At 42.9% G+C, this 27,343-nt stretch overlaps 1 protein-coding gene across 1 annotated transcript; it reads left to right on the forward strand.

Annotated features, from left to right (window-relative positions):
- LOC106575221 (contactin-associated protein-like 5) lies at nt 1–27,343 on the forward strand. Its single transcript, XM_014151591.3, has 23 exons — nt 1–568; nt 1,020–1,130; nt 1,741–1,934; nt 3,089–3,239; nt 7,412–7,615; nt 7,810–7,994; nt 8,175–8,318; nt 12,891–13,164; nt 13,331–13,474; nt 13,657–13,822; nt 17,126–17,232; nt 18,948–19,067; nt 19,523–19,723; nt 20,290–20,446; nt 20,620–20,747; nt 20,939–21,109; nt 21,378–21,596; nt 21,751–21,990; nt 22,699–22,959; nt 23,061–23,194; nt 23,321–23,624; nt 25,451–25,513; nt 25,708–27,343. Exons 1-23 carry the CDS (start codon nt 469–471, stop codon nt 25,956–25,958), a joined length of 4,029 nt encoding a protein of 1,342 aa, XP_014007066.1. The 5' UTR covers nt 1–468; the 3' UTR covers nt 25,959–27,343.

A 27,343-nucleotide genomic window follows, 5' to 3' on the forward strand; every position in this document is an offset into this window, starting at 1 on the left:
GTCAGCGGAGCTGTCTGTGGGGCTGAATCTCGCTCTCTTTCTCTTTCTGTCTATTTGACTCTTACTTTCTCTCTCTCTCTCTCTCTCTCTCTCTCTCACACACACACACACACACACGCTTGCAAATGAAGCAGGTGAGATGCTCACTGCGTGCTCAAATTTCTGATTGATTTCCCATTGGAGTCGCGACGATGCTTGTGCGTCGGAACGCACCAGAAGTAACCACCAATCCTTGATGAAGAACGTAAAGCTATTGTCCTTATAAATAGCGACTTTTGTTGCTTTGGAAACAACGTCTTTAAGATTATATTTGTGAGAGGGTCTCTACGATTTAATCACATGGCTTTTACAAAAATATTTCGAGGTTAGAGCTGGAAAGCCACAGGAACATTCAGAGCAGTGGGGCGCACACGTTTGGATCTATATTCTGGAGACCACGGGCAGATGCTGTAACGCAACTTGGATACAATGCCTGCTGTGTTGGCGAACATGAGCTCGAGAAGCGCCTCGTGGTTCTATGTATTCAGTTACTTTGTTTTGAGTATTTGTGGATCCATACATGCAGCAAGTAAGTCAATTGCAAGTCTGTTTACAGCATACTAGCCTATTCGATATCGTTGTTTAACGTTGGCAAATATATCTGTCACGTTCCGACACTCATCCAACTCAAGTTTCGTTATGATTTTTGAGAGGTATATCTAAAATGTTCCCGTAATAACTCTGGTAGGCTATTGTTTTAACACATTAGGACACTTATGTTAGGCTAAGAAAATGCATTTGCTGGGCTTTGGATGAATATTCAATTGTCTTATATACACTTGCATGGAGTCTATGTTGACTTCAAGTTGACAGGTGTTACATGCTTATTAGGCTACTCAATGTAACTGTTTTGGAGGAGTCCGATGAAGTAGGATACTGTTTCAGGTGGTTTGCTGGGACACTCCCTCTTTCCCTCCTGGTGGCAGTGTTTCACACTATTGTTCACTGTAAGGTATAAAATAACCAAGATCCTCTTTCAGATAATTGCAATGGACCATTGCTATCAGTTTTGCCTGAGTCATCTTTCAAAAGCTCTTCAACATCCTCCAAAAGTCAGCTGCCTCACTCTGCTAAGCTAAACAGAAGAGAGGGTAAGTATTGCCCCATTCACTGTAAGCAAAATATTGTCAGTTCTAGTGAGGGATTTGGCTGTATTGGCCGGCATCATTAGAATAAGAAGATTCAGAGTGTTTAATAGTCACATGTACAGGGTTGCAGGTGTGATTGCAGGGTAAAGTGATAATCGTAGGCTCCGAGCTCCGACATACAGGACTAAGTGAAATAAAATAATGAAAATTGTAATAAAAAACAACAACAAAAGAAATAGCACTATATACATCATAACTCTAGCAGTGCTGAATAAATAAATGTCCATTGGGGTGGAGGCAGAGTAAAGACTGTTGAGAGGGTGGGGGGAAATGACCATAAGGGGAGCAGCATGACCATTGAGTGGGTGTGAGGACCCAAGTGAAATAAAAACAATAACAATTTTGCTAAAATAAAATACATAAATAATATACATATTAACAACTGCAACAGTGATGAATGTCGTTGTTAATTGGCACAGAGACAGAGACACAGACACACACACACACACACACACACACACACACACACACACACACACACACACACACACACACACACACACACACACAAACACGGAGAGACACACACCCATTGTACCCTTTCCTGCTCCAGGAGAGGGTGGCTGGGCCCCGGAGCGGTCAGACAGACAGCCGTGGCTCCAGCTGGACCTCAGGCAGAAGATGGAGGTCACGGCCATCGCTACACAGGGCCGTTCAGGGAGCTCTGACTGGGTGACCAGCTTTATGCTGCTGTTCAGTGACTGTGGCCTGGCTTGGAAGCAGTACGGACAGAGCGAAGACATTGGGGTGAGGCTCTGCCTGTCTGGCAGGTTGATGTTTATTGTCATGAGTCTTGCCCTGGAGGCAGAGGTAAGCTGCTTTTCCCGCTAGATGGGCCAGCTGCAAAGTCAAAATTGGCTATATCGTATAAATTCATGAAAACTTAAATGTCACCATGTCACTGGATTTAGGTTAAAAGTTGTGTGAAAAAAAAATGAAATTCCTTATTTGAATTAGTTTCTCAGAAAATACGCGCCTGTTCATCAGTGATTGAGTGAACAGCGTATCTTACATCTTTAGAGGGCATTTTAAGTTGACATGTCCCTTCAAAAAGCATAATGAGAAAAATACGATTTCTGTAAGAAGTAGGGATTCATTTCAGGTTTTAACGGGAATCCTTCCGTGCCAGATATTATAAGACGTTTTAAAGCTGTAAATTAGAGATTTTGGTTAAGTACATCAGAGAAAAGTAGAATGCGAAAATGGAATGTTTTGCTGTAATTAATGGAAGAAAATAGGAAGAAAATCAGAAAGAAAATCAGAAAGAATGAAAGTGTCACACTTCTGAAAATACTAAATGTTAACTTTTGTTTACCTCATCAACCCCCAGCTATTTTCTGCTCTCTGTACTCTCCCCCCCAGAAGCTTCGGGTGGCCGCTTGAGAGTTACACAGAGCATAAAACACAGTCAACACAGTGTTCTGCCCTCTAGGGTCCAAGCTCTGCTGCCTTCCTTTTTGCTTGACTTGAATTACTTTATTTTTGGGGTTTTGTTTTATTTGAACATCTTCTGAATTGATTTGTGGCCACTGGGCCCACCAGAGACAGAGGTCGCTATTGCTTCTCCTCATGCTGAAAGGCGAAACAAATGGGCTCAGATGGGCTTAGGCCTCCACAGAAGAACCAATACAAGTCATAAAAGAGCTTCATCATCCCCTTAAATGTCATGTTCCTCCTCATTCTTCTCAAAAGTTTTGGGGAAGAAATAGAAAAACTGCATCTTGACGCAAAAGCAAAGCCCTCATTTTCCCTCGTTAGGTCTGGTTACTATTCGTGGCTTTTTTCACATTATCTTTAAATGAATGATGACTTTTCATGATCTGTTACCAATTGTTAAAAACTTTGATTTGAATGTGTTTGACCAATCTAGTAAATATCTATTCTCCCGCTCCTCTTCCCAGCAGACATACACAGGGAACACTAACTCAGAGGGTGTGGTCCAACACAAGCTGGTCCATTCCATCACAGCTAGGTTCCTACGTTTCGTCCCACTGGACTGGAGCACTACAGGATGGATCGGCCTCAGAGTGGAGGTCTATGGCTGTGTATACAGTGAGTGGGTCAGCTGTCTCTAGTCAGGATATTGTTTGTATCAGCTGTTTGATCACCCGCAACCGCCGACTATATGTGATAGTGAAAATCGGAGGCCCGCAAATATAGAACATGTGCAAAAACATTTTTGACATGCCTAAACATTTTTGACAGGCCTATTTAGATAGGTCTACGTTTCTGCTTATAATTTCTGATTATTTTGTATGTTATTTGTTACTCAACTTGTCTATAATTAGGTACATGCAGCTTCTCTTCTGTCATCACTTGTTGCTCAAGAAGACTAAATAAACCCTTGCTCACCAGAATGTCATAAAATTATTGAATTAATACTTCAATCTAGTTGACATCACGAAAGTTTGTTTTCGCTTTCCTCTTTAATCTCTGCTTCTCTCGCGCTGCAAAGATGTTTAGGGACCGGGGAGAAAATGCAATAATAAAAAAGAACTGAAATGTCCAAATTACATCGGTTTGACTGGTTTTAATGAAAATGGTGTGTATTTGGCACACTACAATTAGGCTCTAAAGCTTAGGTTTAGGCTACGCACTAACGCCAGATAAAAATAATGAAAGAAAAACCTTAATGTAGCCCAAAGATAAGAATTGCACATGGATTTTTAATGCATTATTTCTCATTATTTAACCTGCCTGCCGCACACAGTTAAATTGAAGTGCTTCGTAAAGACCAAACTAGTGGCAACTGAGCTGCCACCAACTTGAAGGAGACAAAACTTTAACTTTGCTGGAGTATTGAAACTCATCATCCTGAGATGTTTTGAAACATTACACGGTGTGTTGTAACACCACTTAATCAAGTGTTGTCCAACACCTTGCCAGGGTCTGGGAGCATTAACAGAAAAGATTGAAAATACTATTTTGGTGTTTTGAATCCTGTTTAGTGCAGAATTAGATACCTTCTCTTTCGGTGCCGTTTCCTCCCTCTAAAGCAGGGCTGCCCAACCCTCTTCCTGGAGATCTACTGTCCTGTAGGTTTTCCGTCCAACCCTAATTTAGCATATCTGATTCAGCTAGTTAAGGTCTTGTTGAGCAGCTAATTCGTAGAATCAGGTGTGTTAATTAGGGTTGGACTGAAAACCCACAGGACGGGAGCCCTCCAGGAAGAGGGTTGGGCAGCCCTGCTCTAAAGCTTCTTAACACCATTATAATGTTTTGAATCCTGTCTAGTGCAGAATTAAATCCCTATTTCTGAAGTCCCTTAATGTTTCACGTTGTGTTATATATTTGCCATTTTATACCATTTTGGCAGACATTCTCAGGCATAGTGTTCAAATCACCAGCAGTAGCTGTAGATTGACTTGAAAGAATTGAGGATTCTGCACCTGCCTCTTTTGTTGACAACCACATTCTTATTATTATTCTTTGGTATTATGGCAGTCCACAGAGAAATGTTAAATGTGCCTGGCGCCACCTACAGTATTGGCTGTGTATCAGCCTACTATTTTGGTAGTATAAATTCATTACACTTTGTGAAAAAAATTGCCCTACCAGCTAACCCTACACCCATTAAAACCGAAAACTATTCCACTACTTGGTCCTATCTGATCCTACACCAGGCCAGCAGCCTGGGAGGACGGGACACTATTGTTCAACACACCTTGTAACTCTTCTGCAGTAAGTACACCCAAGTACTTCTCTGCAACTGCCACCACAACATCTATCCTCTGTGATTTACGTTCCAGTCCTGCGGTACAGTTGACAACATTGAATGTGGGAATGAGTGCTGTCCTCAATGAATGTCAATTTTCCTGATGGTTTTGATATCCATTCATCGTGACCTATTACATCTCATGGCACAACAAGCTGTTTTAATACTAATATAGAAATATTTTTGAATGACCCACAATCTTCTAAAAACAGAGTCGTGTGGCAAGATCGAAAATGTAAGGTGATTCAAACTAAGCACTTCCAATGAGGGGAGGTAGGTAGCCTAGTGGTTAGAGCGTTGTGCCAGTAAACCGAAAGGTTGCTAAATCAAATCCCCGAACTGACAAGGTACCCCTGAACAAGTCAGTTAAGCCACTGTTCCTAGGCTGTCATTGTAAATAAGAATTTGTTCTTAACTGACTTGCCTAGATAAATGAGTTCAGTCACTTCATTTTCTCTCTGGTTATCCTCATGAAAGATTCTGTACTTAAATTGTGAGCAACATATTAAATTGGATCTATTCTGACATGATTTTTGGTAAAATGAAATGAACAAATCATTGAAATGACTTTGACAATTTATTGAGAGGGGATACAGATATGTGGGAGAAACAGATTGAAGGGAGCGTGGAATTTAACCCCGGTCTTCGGTGGGGTGAGGAGTGACGTGTCAGCTGCGTTAGGCATACCGCTATACCACGGTCTCTGCACGACTTGCATTCATTTTTATTAAGTACTGTGTATATAGTGCATTCGGGAAGTATTCAGACTGCTTCCACATTTTGTTACGTTACAGCCTTATTCTAAAATGGAATATATAGATTTTTTTCCTCATCAATCTACACACAATACCCCATAATGACAAAGCAAAATAGATTTTTATACATTTTGGCAAATGTATAAAAATGAAAAACGGAAATATCACATTTACAGAAGTATTCAGACCCTTTACTCAGTACTTTGTTGAAGCACCTTTGGAAGCAATTACACCACCATGCTTCACCATAGGGATGGAGCCAGGTTTCCTCCAGACGTGACAGAGCATGGTATTTAGGCCAAAGAGTTCAATCTTGGTTTCATCAGACCAGAGAATTTAGTTTCTCATGGTCTGAGAGTCCTTTAGGTGCCTTTTGGCAAACTCCAAGTGGGCTGTCATGTGCCTTTTACTGAAGAATGGCTTCCATCTGGCCACTCCTCTGGAGCTCTTTCAGAGTGACCATCGGGTTCTTGGTCACCTCCCTGACCAAAGTCCTTCTCCCCCGATTTTTTGGCAGGGCGGTCAGCTCTAGGAAGAGTCTTGGTGGTTCTAAACTTCTTCCATTTAAGAATGATGAAGGCCAATGTGTTCTTGGGGACCTACAACGCTGGATACATTTTTTGGTACGTTTCCCCAGATCTCTGCCTCGACACAATCCTGTCTTGGAGCGCTACAGACAATTCCTTCTACCTCATTGCTTGGTTTTTGCTCTGACATGCACTGTCAACTGTGGGACCTTATATAGACAGGTGTGTGTCTTTCCAAATCATGTTCATTCAATTAAATTTACAACAGGTGGACTCCAATCAAGTTGTAGAAAAGTCTCAAGGATGATCAATGGAAACAAGATGCACCTGAGCTCAATTTCGAGTCTCATAGCTAAGGGTCTGAATACTTATGTAAATAGGGTATTTCTGTTTTTTACTTGTAATCCATTTGCAAACATTTCTAAAAAGCTGTTTTCACTTTGTCATTATGGGGTATTGTGTTTAGATTGATCATAATAATAATATTTTTTTTAAATCAATTTTAGAATAAGGCTGTAACGTAACAAAATGTGGAAAAGGGGAAGGGATCTGAATACTTTCTGAATGCACTGTATATTTTTTTTTAGTCAATTTCTATTGACCCCAGAATCATTTCTTACAGTGTTGCTGTGTGGTTGAGCAGGTAAAATTCCAACAAAATGTGCTATGTTATTACCCCTCCCCTAGTTTCTAATCTGTCCAAATAAAGCGTTGAAAAGATGGAGGTGGAATTCCACCCCCAAAAATTATCCATAGGCCCTTATCGTCAATCAATAAACCATTCATTGTATGAGAAACACAGTTTTTCTGTTTTGATGCTGCTGCCTTTTACATGAACTAAACCCCCCCCCCCCAATTTTTTTTCACAACACTCTCTTAAAAATACCATTATTCAAGTTGAAGAACCACTTTGGGGGGTGTTTCAGACAATTTTGCTTCTGTTTTATAACACATTCTGTGTATTAAAACACTCACATTGGGTTTACATTCAAACACCCCCTAAACACCAGATCTCAGATTAGGTGTACTACTTTTCATGGTTATTTTTACAGTGCACCTGCCCTTCATCCACACAATATTGTGTGTGTGTGTGTGTGTGTGTGTCTGATTATACACTAATGTATTATAAAGCATTAGCACAAATTTTAACGTTATGCTAATATTCAGTAGATGGGTAATCTGACCGTGCTTTCTTCATGTTTATCTTCATCCACTATTGGTTGACAGAGTCAGATGTGGCAGACTTCAACGGCAGGAGTGCTCTGTTGTACCGGTTTAACCAGAAGTCCCAGAGAACGGTGAAGGATGTGATCTCCCTCAGGTTTAAGAGCTACGGGGCAGATGGGGTGCTGGTGCACGGGGAGGGACACAGAGGAGACTACCTAACATTGGAGCTGCACCACGGGACCCTGGCTCTGCACCTCAACCTGGGTAAACACAGTCCAATGGTCCCATCGCACTATTCCCTTATAGTAGTTCTATCATTATGACAAAATCAAATGCACAGTATGAGATGCTGATTCTGAAGACTCCTCATTTAACCTCTGTGTGTTGTACTCTTCTTCTTCCCTCCTGCTCCTCCTCCTCTTCCGCTTCCTCTTCCTCCTCCTCCTCCCTCTCTCTAGACGACGCTAAGCTCTACCCCAGCAGTGCGAATGTGTCAGTGTTCCTGGGCTGTCTCCTGGATGACCAGCTCTGGCACTACGTCCTAGTTAAACGCTCCAACAAGCAGGTCAACCTCACCGTGGACGGGCACACACGTCACCTCAGCACCACAGGTGTGGAAGACTCACTGGAGGTGGACTATGAGGTGCGTAATCACTCATTAACATACTGTATTTCATTAGAGCCATTGCAAACTATGCACCATAAATCATTAATTCATTCATTCATCCATACATTACTGAATTAAATATATTTAGATGTTCTTTTAGGGGCGTGATCAATCGGTAATATTTTGTTTTGAACCCACTCTCTTTGTGTCTCAAAGCTCAGCTTTGGAGGAATTCCTATACCCGGTAAACCAGGAAGCTTCCTTAGGAAGAACTTCCATGGCTGCATAGAGAACCTCTACTATAATGGAGTCAACATTATCAACCTGGCCAAGCGACGCAAGCTCCAGATCCACAGTGTGGTAGGTATACTATACATAAAGCATACTGTATGCACATACTGCACTCCAACGGTATAAACTCCAATAAGAATGACCATTAATTAAAATAATTCAATACATTACGCCTAAATGAACCAGTGTGGATGAATGTGGGGTGTTTTGCATTAAAAACCAGGTGGTTCGAGCCCTGAATGCTGATAGTCTGAAAGCCGTGGTATATCAGACCATATACCATTGGAATGACAAAAACATATTTTTTACTGGTTTAATTACGTTGGTAACCAGTTTATAATAGCAATAAGGCACCTCGGGGGTTTGTGGTATATAGCCAATATATCATGGCTAAGGGCTGTATCAAGACACCCCCAGCTTTGCGTCGTGCATGAAAACAGCCCTTAGCCGTGGAATATTGGCTATACCACATCTCCTCGGGCCTTATTGCTTAATTATAAATTAGTTTTGTGTCATGAAGGTTCACACCTCTCAAAATACATTTAGAAAACTACAATGCTGGAAGCGATGCATATATACAATTAAATGGTGGTTAGGAGGAGGCAAAGTAGATGCAGTTTTCTCAGTCCATTACAGAACGCCTCTGCTCAGTCTATTTTAATATAATAATGTACAACTATCTCTAGAACCCTTTGGTGACCAATTACAGGCGCGCACTGAGCCATGGACACCCACTCCCTCCCAGCCTACGGTGAGCTCTGTCTGTGGAGGTAATGTGTGCGTCCCAAATGGCACCCTATTCCCTATACAGTGGTCGACAAAAGTAGTGCACTATATAGGGAATAGGGTGTCATTTGAGACGCAACCTATGTGAATATGTGGTAGATAGACATGTTGAGGAGGCGGCAGTAATGAGAAATGAAAGGAGGCCAATGTAATCATTCTTTTCAGCCCACCTGGGTAACTGTGCAGAAGGCGTACCTGGCACATTGCATAGAAGCCACTTTTGTTTTTTGGACAATACTTGCCCATTATTGGCCCACTTTATCATTCAGCTTATCATTCTTATCATTTATCATTTATTTATTCTTCTAATTTATCATTCTTGCTGCTGGTGATTCTCTGATCCACATCTACGCAGACGACACCATTCTGTATACTTCTGGCCCTTCTTTGGACACTGTGTTAACTAACCTCCAGATGAGCTTCAATGCCATACAACTCTCCTTCCGTGGCCTCCAACTGCTCTTAAATGCAAGTTAAACTAAATGCATGCTCAACCGATCACTGCCCGGACCTGCCCGCCCGTCTAGCATCACTACTCTGGACAGTTCTGACTTAGAATATGTGGACAACTACAAATACCTAGGTGTCTGGTTAGACTGTAAACTCTCCTTCCAGACTACATTTTTCTACATTTTAGTCATTTAGCAGACACTCTTATCCAGAGCGACTTACAGTAGTGAATGCATAGATTTCATACATTTTTTTTTCTCTCCCCGTACTGGTCCCCCATGGGAATCAAACCCACAACCCTGGTGTTGCAAACACCATGCTCTACCAACTGAGCCACATTAAGCATCTCCAAGCATCGCCAATCCAAAATTAAATCTAGAATTGGCTTCCTATTTCGCAAAACAAAGCATCCTTCACTCATGCTGCCAAACATACCCTCGTAAAACTGACCATCCTACCGATCCTCGATTTCGGCAATGTAATTTACGAAATAGCCTCCAACACTCTACTCAACAAATTGGAAGCAGTCTATCACAGTGCCATCCTTTTTGTCACCAAAGCCCCATATACTACCCACCATTGCGGCCTGTACACTCTCGTTGGCTGGCCCTCGCTTCATACTCGTTGCCAAACCCACTGGCTCCAGGTCCTCTACAAGTCTTTGCTAGGTAAAGCCCCACCTTATCACAGCTCACTGGTCACCATAGCAGCACCCATCCGTAGTACGCGCTCCAGCAGGTATATTTCACTGGTCACCCCCAAAGCCAATTCCTACTTTGGCCGACTTTCCCTCCAGTTCTCTGCTGCCAATACTGGAACGAACTGCAAAAATCACTGAAGCTGGAGACTCATATCTCCCTCACTAACTTTAAGCACCAGCTGTCAGAGTAGCTCACAGATCACTGCACCTGTACATAGCCCATCTGTAAATAGCCCATCCAACTACCTCATCCCCAAACTGTATTTATTGATTTATTTATATTGCTCCTTTGCACCCCAGTATCTCTACTTTCACATTCATCTTCTGCACATCTATCACTCCAGTGTTTAATTGCTATATTGTAATTACTTTGCCACCATGGCCTATTTATTGCCTTACCTCCCTTATCTTACCTCATTTGCACACACTGTATATAGACTTTTTCTACTGTATTATTGACTGTATGTTTGTTTATTCCATGTGAAACTCTGTGTTGTTGTATGTGTTGAACTGCTTTGCTTTATCTTGGCCAGGTCGCTGTTGTAAATGAGAACTTGTTCTCAACTAGCCTACCTGGTTAAATAAAGGGGAAATAAAATGTAAAAAATTAAAAACACATTACCATCCATGTGAACTGTGGAAGCCAATGAAAGAGACAGTAAAGGTATTTGAGATGCTGCCTGGCAGAGAGTTTGTTATCTGTTAGGGGACAGTTTCATTATTTGTATTTGTATTTATTATGGTTCCCCATTAGCTTCTGCCAAGGAAAGTAGTGATGAAGTCAATCTCTCCTCTACTTTGAGCCAGGAGAGATTGACATGCATATTATTAATGTTGGCTCTTTGTGTACATCCAAGGGCCAGCCGTGCTGCCCTGTTCTGAGCCAATTGCAATTTTCCTAAGTCCATCTTCTTGGCACCTGACCACACGACTGAACAATAGTCCAGGTGCGACAAAACTAGGACTGTAGGACCTGCCTTGTTGATAGTGCTGTTAAGAAGGTAGAGAAGCGCTTTATTATGGACAGACTTCTCCCCATCCTAGCTACTGTTGTATCAACATGTTTTGACCAAGATTTAGTTGAGGTTTAGGGTTTAGTGAATGATTTGTCCCAAATACAATGCTTTTAGTTTTTTTTAAATATTTATCACTATCTTATTCCTAGCCACCCCTTCTGAAACTAACTGAAGCTCTTTGCTAAGTGTTACAGTCATTTCAGTTGGTGTAGTAGCTGACGTGTATGGTGTTGAGTCATCCGCGCACATAGATTCACTGGCTTTACTCAAAGGCATGTCGTTAGTAAAGATTGAAAAAAGTAAGAGGCTTAGAAAGCTGCCCTGGGGAATTCCTGATTCTACCTGGATTATGTTGGCGAGGCTTCCATTAAAGAACACCATATTTGTTCTGTTAGACAGGTAACTCTTTATCCACAATATAGCAGGGGGTGTAAAGCCATAACACATACATTTTTCCAGCAGCAGACAATGATTGAAATGTCAAAAGCCGCACTGAAGCCTTACAAAACAGCCCCCACAATCTTTTTATCATCAATTTCTCTCCGCCAATCATCAAGTTATTTGTGGAAGTGCTGTGCTTGTTGAATGTCCTTTCCTATAAGCGTGTTGCAAGTCCATTGTCAATTTGTTTACTGTAAAATAGCATTGTATCTGGTCAAACACATATTTCTCAAAACTTTACTAAGGGTTGGTAACAGGCTGATTGGTTGGCTATTTGAGCCAGTAAAGGGGGCTTTACTATTCTTAGTAGCGGAATGACTTTTGCTTCCCTCCAGGCCTGAGGGCACACCGTTTCTAGTAGGTTTAAATGGAAGATATGGCAAATAGGAGTGGCAATATCGTCCGCTATTATCCTCAGTCATTTTTCATCCAATTTGTCAGACCCCGGTGGCTTGTCATTGCTGATAGACAACAATACTTTTTTCACCTGTTCCACACTCACTTTAGGAAATTCAAAAGTACAATTCTTGTCTTTCATAATTTGGTCAGATGTACTTGGATGTGTCGTGTCAGAGTTTGTTGCTGGCATGTCATGCCTAAGTTTGCTAATCTTGCCAGTGAAAAAAACGGTTGTGCAACCAGACTTATTTGTCATTCCTTTTGCCTCATCCTTCTCAACTATACCATTTTTCCATTCCTCATCAATCCACAGGTATTTAACTGTTTTTACAGTTGTTTTCTTAATGGGTGCATGCTCATTAGTAACTGGGATAAGAAATTTCATTAACAAATGTGTCAAGTGCAGATAGACAGCCAGCGCCTGAGTTCTGTTCTCCTCTGTGGCAGGCAGCAGGATCGAGGATGTCTTCACAGCTAAGCTGAGCATTTGTATTGGACAAATACTGAACTCTGCATTCACTCTCACTGCTCCTTCATTCTCCCTGGGACATAAAAGCTGAATAAGTGATAACATTTGACATTTCCATGGCCTTTCCACTCAGATGACCATGAATAACATTGTATCTGCTAGTGCGTGTATGTGACGTACAGTATTGTCAGTGACGCATGCACATTCCTTTTGTATATGTCACAGGAAAGGACTCCAGAACAGACACACAAAAGGAATGACTTTCCATACTGTATAAAATGTCCATCTCTTTGAACAGTTGCTATTTAGCACATCTCAATAAAAGACAGTAGTAGTGGGTATAGTATTGATCCCTACTTATCCTTTCCTCTGTTCCCCAGGGCAACGTGACCTTCTCGTGCTCTGAGCCCCAGCCCCAGATGGTGTCCACCACCTTCCTTTCCTCCAGCAGTAGCTACCTGTCTCTACCCCTGGAGCCTCTTGGGGTGTGGGGGCTGGACATACACTTCCACTTCAGGACCTGGAACCAGGAAGGACTTCTGTTCTCCACCGGCCTGGCACAGGAATCACAGCACCTGGTTTTGCAAATCAGCAGAGGCCAACTGCACCTAATGGTCCATGGAGCTGCTGAGCAGAAAACAAACATTTCCATAGGTTAGCAGCTAGCTAGCTAGAAAAAGCCACCTAATGGCATGTCACAGTGACTTTATGGTGGCTAATGTTTGCTAAGTTTGCTAATAACAATGAACTGGCAGCATTATGGTACTGCAGTAAATGTAGCCTAACCCATGCTGTGTTTTTCTGTGTTCTGTTTTACTAGAAGGCAGTGTAACTGATGGACTGTGGCATTCTGTTAGTCTGAGCTACAGAGATCTGATTGTTTCCCTGGTCTTGGACAATGAGCCAACATCTACCATGGACGTACAAAGTCATGCAGACTCAGGCAATAGTGTATTTTTTGGAGGTAAGATGGCAGTCTTTTAACTATTGCTTATTATTGGTGGAAAATTGGTAACGACTGTGTCTTAAATTATGCTTGAATTTTTTAAGTGTGTGTTTTAATTAGATCAGTGCTTCATCAAAATGTGTTTAATTACTATTTCTGGAATGATTTAGCAATGCAAATATTGTCATGATTTCCAACAGGTTGTCCCCAATACAGTGGTGGCTGTAAGAACCCTACTGTGGCCTTCCAGGGGTGCATGCGTCAGATCCTCCTAAACAACCAACTTATGGATCTACCCCGTGTGCAGCAAGGGCTTTTGGGTAATTACAGCAAGCTTCAGTTCGACATCTGTGGGATCCGCAACAGGTATGCTCACAAAATCTCAACAATTCATGTTTTTATATCTTGTATATATCTTTAGTTACTGTAGGTCATTTGTGACACTGTTCTATTCAATATAAGGGAAAGTATCTCTGTTTCTGTCTCTTCAATCTATCAGTATGACATGTGTATGACCTGAGATCAGATGGAAGGACTCCCATTACAACAGACAGTATGACATGTGTATGACCTGAGATCAGATGGAAGGATTCCCATTACAACAGACAGTATGACATGTGTATGACCTGAGATCAGATGGAAGGACTATCATTACAACAGACAGTATGACATGTGTATGACCTGAGATCAGATGGAAGGACTATCATTACAACAGACAGTATGACATGTGTATGACCTGAGATCAGATGGAAGGACTATCATTACAACAGACAGTATGACATGTGTATGACCTGAGATGAGATGGAAGGATTCCCATTACAACAGACAGTATGACATGTGTATGACCTGAGATCAGATGGAAGGACTCCCATTACAACAGACAGTATGACATGTGTATGACCTGAGATCAGATGGAAGGACTCCCATTACAACAGAGAGCTTTTTCCTGGGGTGGATCCTAAATGCCCCCATAGTGCTCTACTTTTTACCAAAAGTTGTGTACTATTTATCAAATCAAACCAAAGTTTATTTGTCACGTACGTCGAATACAACAGGTGTAGACCTTACAGTGAAATGCTTACTTACCAATAGTGTTTAAAAAAAAAGGTATGTGTGTGTGTGTGTGTGTGTGTGTGTGTGTGTGTGTGTGTGTGTGTGTGTGTGTGTGTGTGTGTGTGTGTGTGTGTGTGTGTGTGTGTGTGTGTGTGTGTGTGTGTGTGTGTGTGTGTGTATGAAAATAAGAGTAGCAAGGATACATACAGACATCGGTTAGTCAGGCTTATTGAGGTAGTATGTACATGTGGGTATGGTTAAAGTGACTATCAAATCAAATCAAATGTATTTATATAGCCCTTCTTACATCAGCTGATATCTCAAAGTGCAGTACAGAAACCGAGCCTAAAACCCCAAACAGCAAGCAATGCAGGTGTAGAAGCACGGTGGCTAGGAAAAACTCCCTAGAAAGGCCAAAACCTAGGAAGAAACCTAGAGAGGAACCAGGCTTTGAGGGGTGGCCAGTCCTCTTCTGGCTGTTCCGGGTGGAGATTATAACAGAACATGGCCAAGATGTTCAAATGTTCATAAATGACCAGCATGGTCAAATAATAATAATCATAGTAGTTGTCGAGGGTGCAACAAGTCAGCAACACAAGAGTAAGTGTCAGTTGGCTTTTTCATAGCCGATCTTTGAGAGTATCTCTACTGCTCCTGCTGTCTCTAGAGAGTTGAAAACAGCAGGTCTGGGACAGGTAGCACGTCCGGTGAACAGGTCAGGGTTCCAGCAGGTCTGGGACAGCAGGTCTGGGACAGGTAGCTCGTCCGGTGAACAAGTTAGGGTTCCATAGCCGCAGGCAGAACAGTTGGACCTGGAGCAGCAGCACGGCCAGGTGGACTGGGGACAGCAAGGAGTCATAATGCCAGGTAGTCCTGAGGCATGGTCCTAGGGCTCAGGTCCTCCGAGAGCGAGAGAAAGAGAGAATTAGAGAGAGCATATTTAAATTCACAAAGGACACCGGATAAGACAAGAGAAATACTCCAGATGTGACAGACTGACCCTAGCCCCCCGACACATAAACTACTGCAGCATAAATACTGGAGGCTGAGACAGGAGGGGTCAGGAGACACTGTGGCCCCATCCGATGAAACCCCCGGACAGGGCCAAACAGGTAGGATATAACCCACTTTGCCAAAGCACAGCCCCCACACCACTGGAGGGATATCTCCAACCACCAACTTACCATCCCGAGACAAGGCCGAGTATAGCCCACAAAGATCTCCGCCACGGCACAACCCAAGGGGGGGCGCAAACCCAGACAGGAAGACCACGTCAGTGACTCAACCCACTCAAGTGACGCACCCCTCCCAGGGACGGCATGGAAGAACACCAGTAAGCCAGTGACTCAGCCCCTGTAATAGGGTTAGAGGCAGAGAATCCCAGTGGAGAGAGGGGAACCGGCCAGGCAGAGACAGCAAGGGCAGTTCGTGCTCCAGCCTTTCCGTTCACCTTCACACCCCTGGGCCAGACTACACTTAATCATAGGACCTACTGAAGAGATGAGTCTTCAGTAAAGACTTAAAGGTTGAGACTGAGTCTGCGACTCTCACATGGGTAGGCAGACCATTCCATAAAAATGGAGCTCTATAGGAGAAAATCCTGCCTCCAGCTGTTTGCTTAGAAATTCATAGGGACAATTAGGAGGCCCGCGTCTTGTGACCGTAGCGTACGTGTAGGTATGTGCGGCAGGACCAAATCGGAAAGATAGGTAGATGCAAGCCCATGTAAGCCCATGTAATGCTTTGTAGGTTAGCAGTAAAACCTTGAAATGAGCCCTTGCCTTAACAGGAAGACAGTGTAGGGGGGCTAGCACTGGAGTAATATGATCAAGTTTTTTGGTTCTAGTCAGGATTCTAGCAGCCGTATTTAGCACTAACTGAAGTTTATTTAGTGCTTTATACGGGTAGCCGGATACGGGCAAATCACACACACACTATGCATATATGATGAACAGAGAATAGCAGTAGCTACTGGCTCCCTAGGGAGTAGGGAGCCATTTGGGACGCATGCCCCTGGACTGTATGCCTGTACTGTCACACTGCCAAAGCCAGAAACATCCTCTGAATAATTAATTCCGTGTGTGTGTGTGTGTGTGTGTGTGTGTGTGTGTGTGTGTGTGTGTGTGTGTGTGTGTGTGTGTGTGTGTGTGTGTGTGTGTGTGTGTGTGTGTGTGTGTGTGTGTGTGTGTGTGTGTGTGTGTGTGTGTGTGTGTCTCCCATCCCTCCCTGGGCATCTATCCCTGCCAATATTGATTTGCCCGTGTGCCAGCTCTGACCATTAGGCTGAGTGAGAAATATGTTGTGGCTGTGCCAGAGCAGGCAGCAGTGATTAGGTTGACGCGCTCCAGGAGTCACACTCTGTTTCCTCCCTAAGCCTGCTCTATGGAGGAATGGAGAGATGGAGGGGTGGAGGGAACAGGCAGAGGAGACAGCACAGACAGTGGCTATATCGAGGGTTATAGACAGTGGATATGCAATGACACAGCACTATGATAGAGGAACTGCCTTATATATCTCTTTGATCTTCTGTTAATGGCTTTTCATGCTACTGTATGCAGCTCTGCTGTCTTGAGTTATGTTCGGAGTTTGAACATGTCTCTCTCTCTCTCTCCGTAGATGTCTGCCTAATTTTTGTGAGCATGACGGACGATGCACCCAATCATGGGATACTTTCTACTGTGACTGCTCAGGGACAGGCTACACTGGAGAAACCTGTCACAACTGTAAGTCAACCTGTCACAACTGTGGCCCAATTGTAATGCCCGTGATAAATTTGGGCTGACTTTGGATATCCCTATGGGGCTAGTTAGAGACCATCGGTAAATTACAAAAGGTACATGGGACAAAGTGTTCAAATTCCAATAGCTCCAAATTTCAAATGCTTAAAAACCTCAAACCAACTATACATTTTAGAAATTCCTATACAAATATTGAAAGAATTTCATGAGAAAACTAAAAGGTGTGTAATATGAAAATATTGTCTCATTTACATTGTGTAATTTATTGATGGTCCCTAACTAGCCACAGGGATAGGCTATCCAAAGTCAAACCAATTTTGCCATGGTCGCACACCAGCTGGCTGAAGTTAATTGGCAAAATTATTTGGTTAACTCTTCCCACCGGCGAAGACACACAAGAGACACCGACATCAAACTACACCCCAAAACCAATTCAGTCGCCCTTTAAACTGGCTCCTTCATGATAATGAAAATATTCACCTGTGAAAAGATACAGTACAAATATACTCAGTGCACAGTTTATTAGGTTTACAACCCTGTTAGAGAAAAGGGTTTGCTCCTACAGACAGTGAGTCACGTTGCCGTGGCTTGCTATATAAAGCAAGCAGACAGGCATGGAGGGATTCAGATACTGTTGGATTGAACTTTAGAATGGGCAAAACGAGTGACCTAAGCGATTTTGAGCATGGTATGAGCGTCGGTGCCAGGCGCGCCGGTTCCAGTATCTCAGAAACGGCCGCCCTCCTGGGCTTGTCACGCACACCAATGTCTAGGGTTTACCGAGAATGGTGGGATGAATAAAAAACATCCAGTCAGCGGCAGTCCTGTGGGCAAAAACAGCTCCTTGATGAGAGGTTGAAGGAAAATGGCAAGAATCATGCAAGCTAACAGGCGGACCCACAAACAGGCAAATAACTGCACAGTACAACAGTGGTGTGCAGAACGGCATCTCAGAACGCACAACTCGTCGGTCCTTGTCACGGATGGGATATTGCAGCAGACGACCACACCCAGTTCCACTCTTATCAGCTAAAAACAGAAAGAAGAGCCTCCAGTGGTCACGTGATCACCAACACTGGACAATTGAGGAGTGGAAAAACATTGCCTTGTCTGACGAATCCCAGTTTCTATTGCATCATGCTGATGGCAGAGTCCGAATTTGGTGTAAGCAGCATGAGTCCATGGCCCATCCTACCTGGTGTCCACCCGTTACAGGCTGGTGGCGTAATGGTGTGGGAAATGTTTTCCTGTCACACATTAGGCCCCTTGATACCAATTGAGCAATGTTTCCATGCCCAAAGAATTCAGTCTGTTCTGGAGGCAAAGGGGGTCCGACCCGGTACTAGACGGGTGTAACTAATAAACTGGCCACTTGGTGTATATTTTGTTTAATATACTGTATAGCGTGACTAAAGTTACATTAGTGTTTACACTATTTCCCATCACTGAACTCTCATTGACATTCCCATCAGGGTGTCATAAATTGTGAAGTGGAGGGCACTTTACTGACTGCTGAATTATAATGTACCTCAACCCCCGGTTAAAAGCTGCCATGGCTTTCTACTTCTAACTATTACCATTCACACATTTTGCGTGTGACAAGAAAATGTAATTGAGCTAGTGCTCTTGGCATATGTTCATACATTCACTGCAACACGCGTATGGGCTATTGATATAAGTATTGATCTTGCTTCCCACAGCTATTTATGAAGCGTCGTGTGAGGCACACCGACAAATGGGGAGTACGTCTGGCTACTTTTACATTGATCCAGATGGGAGTGGTCCTCTAAAGGCAACACTGGTCTACTGCAACATGACTGGTGAGCTCATGGCTTGGCATAGCCTGGTTAAACCAGAATTCTAGTGAAACGATGGTGAGCACAGCATTTGGTAACCAGGCTAGGCCAGGGAAGCTACTGGTGCAGTTTTTGGATATTCTCAATTAGATAATATGAGGCTAACGCGATTAAAGTCTCTCTTGGAAAAGAGATGTTATCTCAATGAGAAAAACCTGTATAAATAAAGGTTTAAAAAAAAATTAAAAAATTGTGTCCACCACTTTACACATCTTTGTTTATCTCTGGTGTACGTTCCATACAGTTGACTAACCTGAATTAAATTAATAATTAGAAATGTGAAGGACACCTATCTTGGAAAACAAAATTACATTCTAGAAGTCTTTCTCATGCTAATATGATAATCTGGATTATCCACAGTGCTGTTAACCTGATTAACCTGTATATAAAGTAAAATGCCTGCTCTGTCTTCCCTATAGAGGACAAGGTATGGACAGTGGTGGGCCACAACAACAGTGGGTTTGTGAACGTGACTGGAGCCACAACAAAGAAGCCGTATGTGATGCGGTTCAACTACACAGCCTCCCTGGAGCAGCTACGCACTCTGATTGGACGGTCTGAGCACTGTCAACAGGAAGTGGTCTACAGCTGCAGGAAGTCCCGTCTCTTCAATACTTGGGGTGAGTCTTATTGGAAGCCTGATAAGGGCAAACAGTATACAGAGAGCTCAAGTTTAATTCAAATGACATAATGGATTTCTGCAACAAAAAAAGTTGGCCAAAAATATTCAGAGTGAGTATTGCTGAACCCTCTGCTCCCTTTGATTCCAACTCCCACTGTGAAAAAAGCCTCGCTGAGTTCTTGTGCTGTCTCGCCTGGGGATTTTTTGTTTCTCATATGAAATATTGATGCAGACGGTCTTGTTTTAGATACAAGCAAGACAATATGTCAAGACAAGGTATTTCACCAGCTTGCAGTGGAATTGCCTACGAAATCTATTAGTCTCCCTAGGCAGACGTTTGCCTCCTACGACGTGCGTAGGGTCAGGTTTACAAGACTAAAAGACTACAAATCAGTCATGTGTTTTCTATGATAGCAGAAGATGAACCTCTGTGTGTAGCAAGTGAACATGTCCTATGTTCCAAGCAGACCACATTGGCCAGACAAAGAGTAGAGTTGATGATGTAGTACATTGTTTTCTTTTCATAGAGATTGCATGATAGAAATAAATGTGCCTTGGTTGTAGATGGGAGGCCCCTGTCATGGTGGCTGGACCGGAGTGGAGAGAAACAGACCTACTGGGGAGGCTCTGTACCTGGGATCCAACAGTGCTCCTGCAGCCTGGCGGAAAACTGCATCGACATGAACTACTTCTGCAACTGTGATGCAGACACACACTTATGGTACAGTGGATGCCAATGCGTTTATATGTTTTATGACCTGCATTAACAACATTTATGTGTTTTACCAATCAGTCTTTCCTTCTATAAATGTATCATTTCTCAGAGCTTTGAGTACATCTTTAAATTTAGTAAACTGAGGTCGAGTTTAAATTTATCTAGACTTTTTCCAACAGGGTAAACGACACAGGATTGCTGTCCTACAAAGATCACCTCCCACTGACTGAGATTGTAATTGGAGACACCAACAGGACAGGCTCAGCAGCTGTATACAGAGTCAGCTCCCTTCACTGCAACGGTGACAGTAAGTTTAGTTCAGTTCATATAATTATCCCAAAAGCGAGTGTGCCAATAATAATTATATTTTTTGTTCATACAGACTATGCCAACAAAAAAGTTCTGTATTTTTGTAACAGTAGGGGGAAGTCGGGTAAATTGTCAGTTATTACATATTCAGTCACTATATTTTTTAACTGTACTTTCCTGTATTTGCAGGGTTCATGTGGAATTCAGCCTCTTTCTATCCTGGGTCGTCGTCCCTCCACTTCCCTAAGTTCCAGGCTGAGCTCAGTGCGGACATCTCCCTGTATTTCAAGACAACAGCTTCCTCTGGTGTTCTCCTGGAGAACCTGGGGACCGCTGACTTCATCACCCTGAAGTTGACCAGTGAGTCTGTCTCTCCCTGAATCCCAAATCAACCAAACCGTAACTCCTCTCTAGTCACTTGTGTAAATGATCACCGCAAGTTAAAACCTTTTCTGTTTCTAGATGACAGATGACTTGGATTTGATTAGATAGTTCTGATAACATTATGGAAAACTGTGGTTCAGTTTAGGAGAATACATTGGCCCAGGAGCCAAAGACTACAAGCCAAAGACAAATCCATCTTAAACAAAAGTGGGCCACATTTTGAACTTGAATTTGTCCTCCTCAGCTCCCTCAGCTATAACATTCATCTTTGACGTGGGGAATGGCCCGGTGGACTTGACGGTGACGTCCCCTGTCCCCTTGAATGATAAGCAGTGGCACTACGTTAGGGCTGAACGCAACCTGAAGGAGGCTTCCCTGCAAGTGGACCAGCTGCCCCTACACACTCTGGAGGCCCCCTCTGAAGGGCACTACCGCCTGCAGCTCAAAAGCCTACTGTTCATAGGTAGGCACTAGACTCAGATCAAACCATAACAACACTTTCTTTGCATATTAGATACTGTTTAGTTCCATGTTGGAAGTAGTATTCTTCTATTTCAAGAGCAGTTTAAACGTACTGTTTATACTTCCTGTGTTTCCTACTGCCTACTTCCTGCCAGGAGGATCCACCTTCAAAGAGAGCAGTTTCCTGGGCTGCATCCGTGCATTGACCCTGAACGGCGTGACCCTTGACCTGGAGGAGCAGGCCAAGTTGACCCCAGGAGTGACCCCAGGCTGCCCTGGCCACTGCAGCGGCTCTGCTAGTGTCTGTCATAACAGAGGGCGGTGTATGGAGAAAAACAGTGGATATGTCTGTGACTGTACACACTCTGCCTACAATGGACCACACTGCAAGAAAGGTAAGTAACCCCAACAAACAGCAATAAGCTAAAAAGATTGCGAAAAGCTGAGTTAATGACTGTCTTTGTGGTTAGGAAAATGTAGCTACAGTATTTGAAAGTATGAAATTAGATTTATAAATGTATTATTTCAAAAGATTTGGGAAGTGTATGTGATCAAAGCATATGTATTAAAAAGATCAGAGATTCTTTCTTTTCAATCCCTTTGGCTCATTCATTTCCATAAATCTGAAACTAATATGACGGGCCAGGACATATTTTCTGTTGGATTGAATTCCATTCAAAAGCTGTGTTCATGTTGGCCTGACACACAACAGGACTCCTGCTGAGACTACGCCACCCATTATGGATGAATCCTGTATTAATCCACTGGCATCAAAGCAGGTTTTATCACTTAAGCTATTCAGATATCACCTATTCACAGCGTTTTGAATGAGGTTTCTGGACAGGGTCGTGCTTTAGGGGTAGGGGCACTTGGTAACTCAGAGAATGTGCGACTTCTGTTTGATCCATTGATGATCTAGCCGTGTTTCTTTGAGTTTCACTCTTTCAAGCATCCCTTTTGTTCTGACCCATTCACCATTCAGATAAGCCACTTCTTGCAAATGCTGTCTGAATCAGTGTCTGAGATCAACAGCACAATACAGGACTACTGAATAGGAACCTTCTACACTAATAACGGCATCCATGTTTGTATCCCTGTAACAGAAGTGTCAATGTCCTTTGAGAGTGGCTCCTCGGTGACCCTTACCTTCCAGATGCCTTTTCCAGTCATCCACAACAGAGACAGAGGTAGCCAGTCATCTAGCAGTCAGCCAGTCCATAGCCAGTCCTCAGCCATCTATGCCCACAACGGCGAGTCCAGAGAAAACATTGCCTTCAGCTTTCTGACGACTCACACCCCTGCCATGTTACTCTGTGTCAGCACCTACCATCAACAGTACCTGGCTATCGTCCTCGCTAACAACGGTAGCTATCTTTTGCTATCTCAATCCATTGTTCTCTCTGTCTTTATCGCTTAACAACATTGTAAGATGAGAAGCTTTTTATGATTTTCTTAACTTTTGTAGGGAGTCTGCAGATCTGGTTCCATCTGAACAGAGAGAAGAGAGCAGAGATCTTTACTCCCAAAGCCTCCAGCTTAGCCGATGGGCAGCTCCACCGTGTCCAAGTACACCGGGAAGGCAAAGACCTTTATGTCCAGGTCAGTGATATCTATCTGTATCAATTTCAACATAGCAAAGCATTATGCTTATAGCATAGACAGTCATCCCACCTTGATGGCATGTTCAAGTGTATTTGGAAATGTTTGCTTTTTTTCTTAAACCAGATTGACAAAGACATCGACCAAAAATACAACCTTTCTTCTGACATGAAGATGAACACACTACGATCTCTGACTTTGGGTAAAGTCACAGGTACATCAGCAGGACATGCTGGTTTGTCTGAGGAGGTGCTTAGGGCAGGATCCAAGGGTTTCATTGGCTGCCTGTCGTCTGTCCAGTTCAATCATTTGACACCGCTGAAGACAGCCATTCTGAATCATGGAAGCTCATTAGTCCATGTTCTTGGCAATCTAGTTGAATCGAACTGTGGAGCCTTGGCTGATAGTACAACTTCACAATCAGCATCTGGTGAGTTTAATAGCATTGATGTGAATCATGCTTGGCTTCACAATATGGATTTTATTTATGTTTCTATTAGCACACAGTGCATTCGGAAATTATTGAGTTTTCCTACATTTTGTTACATTACAGCCTTATTCTAAAATTGATTCAACCATTTTTCCCCCTCATCAGTCTACACACAATACCCCATAATGACAAAGCAAAAACCGTTTTTTGTTTTTTTTAACTCAGTACTTTGTTGAATCACCTTTGGCAGCGATTACAGCCTCGAGTCTTCTTGGGTATGACGCTACAAGCTTGGCACACCTGTATTTGGGAGTTTCTCCCATTCTTTTCTGCAGATCCTCTCAAGCTCTCACCGGTAGGATGAGGAGCGTCACCACACAGCTATTTTCAGGTCTCTCAAGAGATGTTTGATCGGGTTCAAGTCCTGGCTCTGGCTGGGCCACTCAAGGACATTCAGAGACTTGTACCGAAGCCACTCCTGCATTGTCTTTGCTGTGTGCTTAGGGTCGTTGTCCTGTTGGAAGGTGAACCTTCACCCCACTGAGGTCCTGAGCACTCTGGAGCAGGTTCTCATCAAGGATCTCTCTGTACTTTCCCCCGTTCATCTTTCCCTCGATCCTGACTAGTCTCTCAGTCCCTGCCCCTGTAAAACATCCCCACAGCATGATGCTGCCACCACCATGCTTCATCGTAGGGATGCTGCCAGGTTTCCTCCAGACGTGACGTTTGGCCTTCAGGCTAAAGTGTTCCATCTTGGTTTCATCAGACCAAAGAATCTTGTTTCTCATGGTCTGAGAGTCCTTTAGGTGCCTTTTGGCAAACTCTAAGTGGGCTGTCATGTGCCTTTTACTGAGGAGTGGCTTCCGTCTGGCCACGCTACCATAAAGGCCTGATTGGTGGAGTGCTGCAGAGATGTTTGTCCTTCTGGAAGGTTATCCCATGTCCACAGAGGAACTCTGGAAATCTGTCAGAGTGACCATCGGTACTTGGTCACCTCTCTGGCCTAGGCCCTTCTCCCCCGATTGCTCAGTTTGGCTGGGCGTCCAGCTCTAGGAAGAGTCTTGGTGGTTCCAAACTTATTCCATTTAAGACTGTGTTCTTGGGGGCAGAATTGTGTTGGCACCCATCTTCAGATCTGTGAATGGACACAATCCTGTCTCGGAGCTCTACGGAGAATTCCTGGTTTTTGCTCTGGCATTCACTGTCAACTGTGGGACCTTATATAGACAGATGTGTGCCTTTCCAAATCATGTCCAATCAACTGAATTTACTACAGGTGGACTCCAATCAAGTTGTCGAAAGATCTCAAGGATGATCAATGGAAGCAGGATGCACCTGAGCTCAATTTCGGGTCTGATAGCAAAGGGTCTGAATACTTATGTAAATAAGGTATTTCTGTTTTTTATTTGTAATACATTTGCCAAAAATTCTAAACCTGTTTTTGCTTTGTCATTATGGGGTATTGTGTTAAGATTGATGAGGGAAAACATTTATTTAATCAATTTTAGAATGAAGCTGTAACGTAACAAAATGTGGAAAAAGGGAAGGGGTCTGCATACTTTCCAAATGCACTGTAAATCCAAATTATGCAAAAGGTTATAACGGCTGTAAGTACCACAGAGTGGGTCTTTAATGACTCATTAACTTGACCTATCTCTTTTAGGTTTTGACATGAGCAGGCATAATTACTAAATTAAATGACTCATTGATTGAAATGCCTTTATAAATTCCACGCAGCCTTTCATCGTCCACCGAATATAATTGAAGGTCATGTCTGACATCTTCTTTGTTTGCTTGCTTCCTTTCTTCTGGAATAAATCATTCAGAGGGCGTCGATAGGGGCATAGATCGACTGAAGAAGACAAGAAGTGATTCAGCAGTAATTGGAGGTTAACCAGAACATCATCCCCAGTTATCTGTTTCTTCATAATTGAAATTATGTAGCAAATTATTTAATTTCTGTCGGTGTACAGCCATTCTCCCTGAAACAAATACTCTTGACTTTAGGGATATTCATATTTACCAAGTAACCCCCAGAATTATTAACTTTAAAGTAAAAGCAATGTTCTCTCTCTCTTCCCAGGTCTCATCACAGCTGTGCTCCTCATCACCCTCTGTGCCGTGTCCGTGACGTCATGCTTCCTGTACCGCCGCTGCAGCCACACCCACCCCCAGGAGAAGTCCTCCATCTCACAGAAGAAGGATCCCAGACGCAGCCCGGAACACAGCTACCCTGCAGGCCTGGAGAACAGCTATCCTGTAGACTTGGTCTTGGATCTAAACCTGGACCTGCTCAGCTCTGTGAGTCACAGCAGAATGGAGTACTACATCTGATGCCACCATAGCCTTCTTTGCCCAATTACCTGCCTCCTGTTCTGCGCACTGTTCTGCCTGGCCTCAAATACAGAACAGGCCCCTCTGGGTAGGTTAGTCACCTGCCTGTCCCTGGGCTTTCTAGGAGCAGTGATCATTGGTGATCCATTCCCTGTCTGGCTCCAAGAATGACCCAATGGAGGATGGTCATTCCGCAGTTTTATATCTCAAAGGCTGTTTATTGGGGCATGGGAGCTGTACCACTTTTTATGTGCAATGACAATTGGAGAACATTTATTATATATCTACTTTATATTATACTGCCCTAAAGTCAGGAGACAAAAAGCCTCAAAGAATCAGATCCACCCCAGTGACTTTATAAGCGCGCTTTATATAGCCTTCCATTCTGAATGTACAATTAAAGGGATTTATCCGTTTGGGGTTGGTTGGGCACCAGTACTCTAACTCACTTACTTGTATTCACTTGTGGATTGTGAATGTGATAACGACTGATTAATGATGTTCGACCATCTGCCAAAGCAAGGTCTGGGCAAGCAATGCACCTGTTCTTGGTCCCTGGCTAAACCACTGATCAAATCTCACTGAAAAGCATTGTGACTGTGTGCCAAGGACTTTGTGGCTGGCTCTTTTGTTCTCTGAACACATTGGTTTTCTGTTCCCAGTGTGTTTGTTGTGCCCTCACTGCCAATAACCGTTTTATTCTTTCTGCATCCACCATCACCGACATGTTATGCTTTTATGAATCACCAAAGAGTGGTACAGTAAACGGATACTAGATGTCTGAAAGTCAAAATGTAGTACAGTACAATGTTATGTGATTGTGCTAGTAACTTTTGAAATGAATTATCTCTAGACCTTAAGAAGATAATCAGAGGGAGTTTAGGGTATAAAGGTAGTTTCATTCTCAGGAGAGCTCTTGTCCTGGTTGTTGTTGTTGTGAGTTTTGTTGAACGGAGAAGTACAGTATTGTACACATTTGCTAGTCTCCTCCAGAAACCATGTTACTTGCTCTTACATTGGTAAAACGTCAAGACTTCATATTTTGCACAATTAGCAAACCAACAGAACAACTAAATTGTACGACAAATCTGTGTGGCAAGCTTGCTATACAAATAAAACATGTATTCAGGGGATGACTTTCTGTCATGAAAGACCCACGATAAAGGATTGTTATTGCCTGGTTATATTATTTAAAGTGCATTAGGCAATTTATCTACAGAATGTTATTATAAAAGATGTACCTCACTGTACCTCACTGATACAATTATTGAATACGATTCATTTAAATATCCTATTTATTTTGAATTTGTTTTATAGAATTATTCAGGTATATTGTAAACAAATGTATATTTAATAAATACATTTTTACAGCTTTGCGTGAATAA

The sequence above is a fragment of the Salmo salar genome, chromosome 17, assembly GCF_965601325.2.
Source record: "Salmo salar chromosome 17, fSalSal1, whole genome shotgun sequence".
In the NCBI taxonomy this organism is placed as follows: Eukaryota; Metazoa; Chordata; class Actinopteri; order Salmoniformes; family Salmonidae; genus Salmo; species Salmo salar.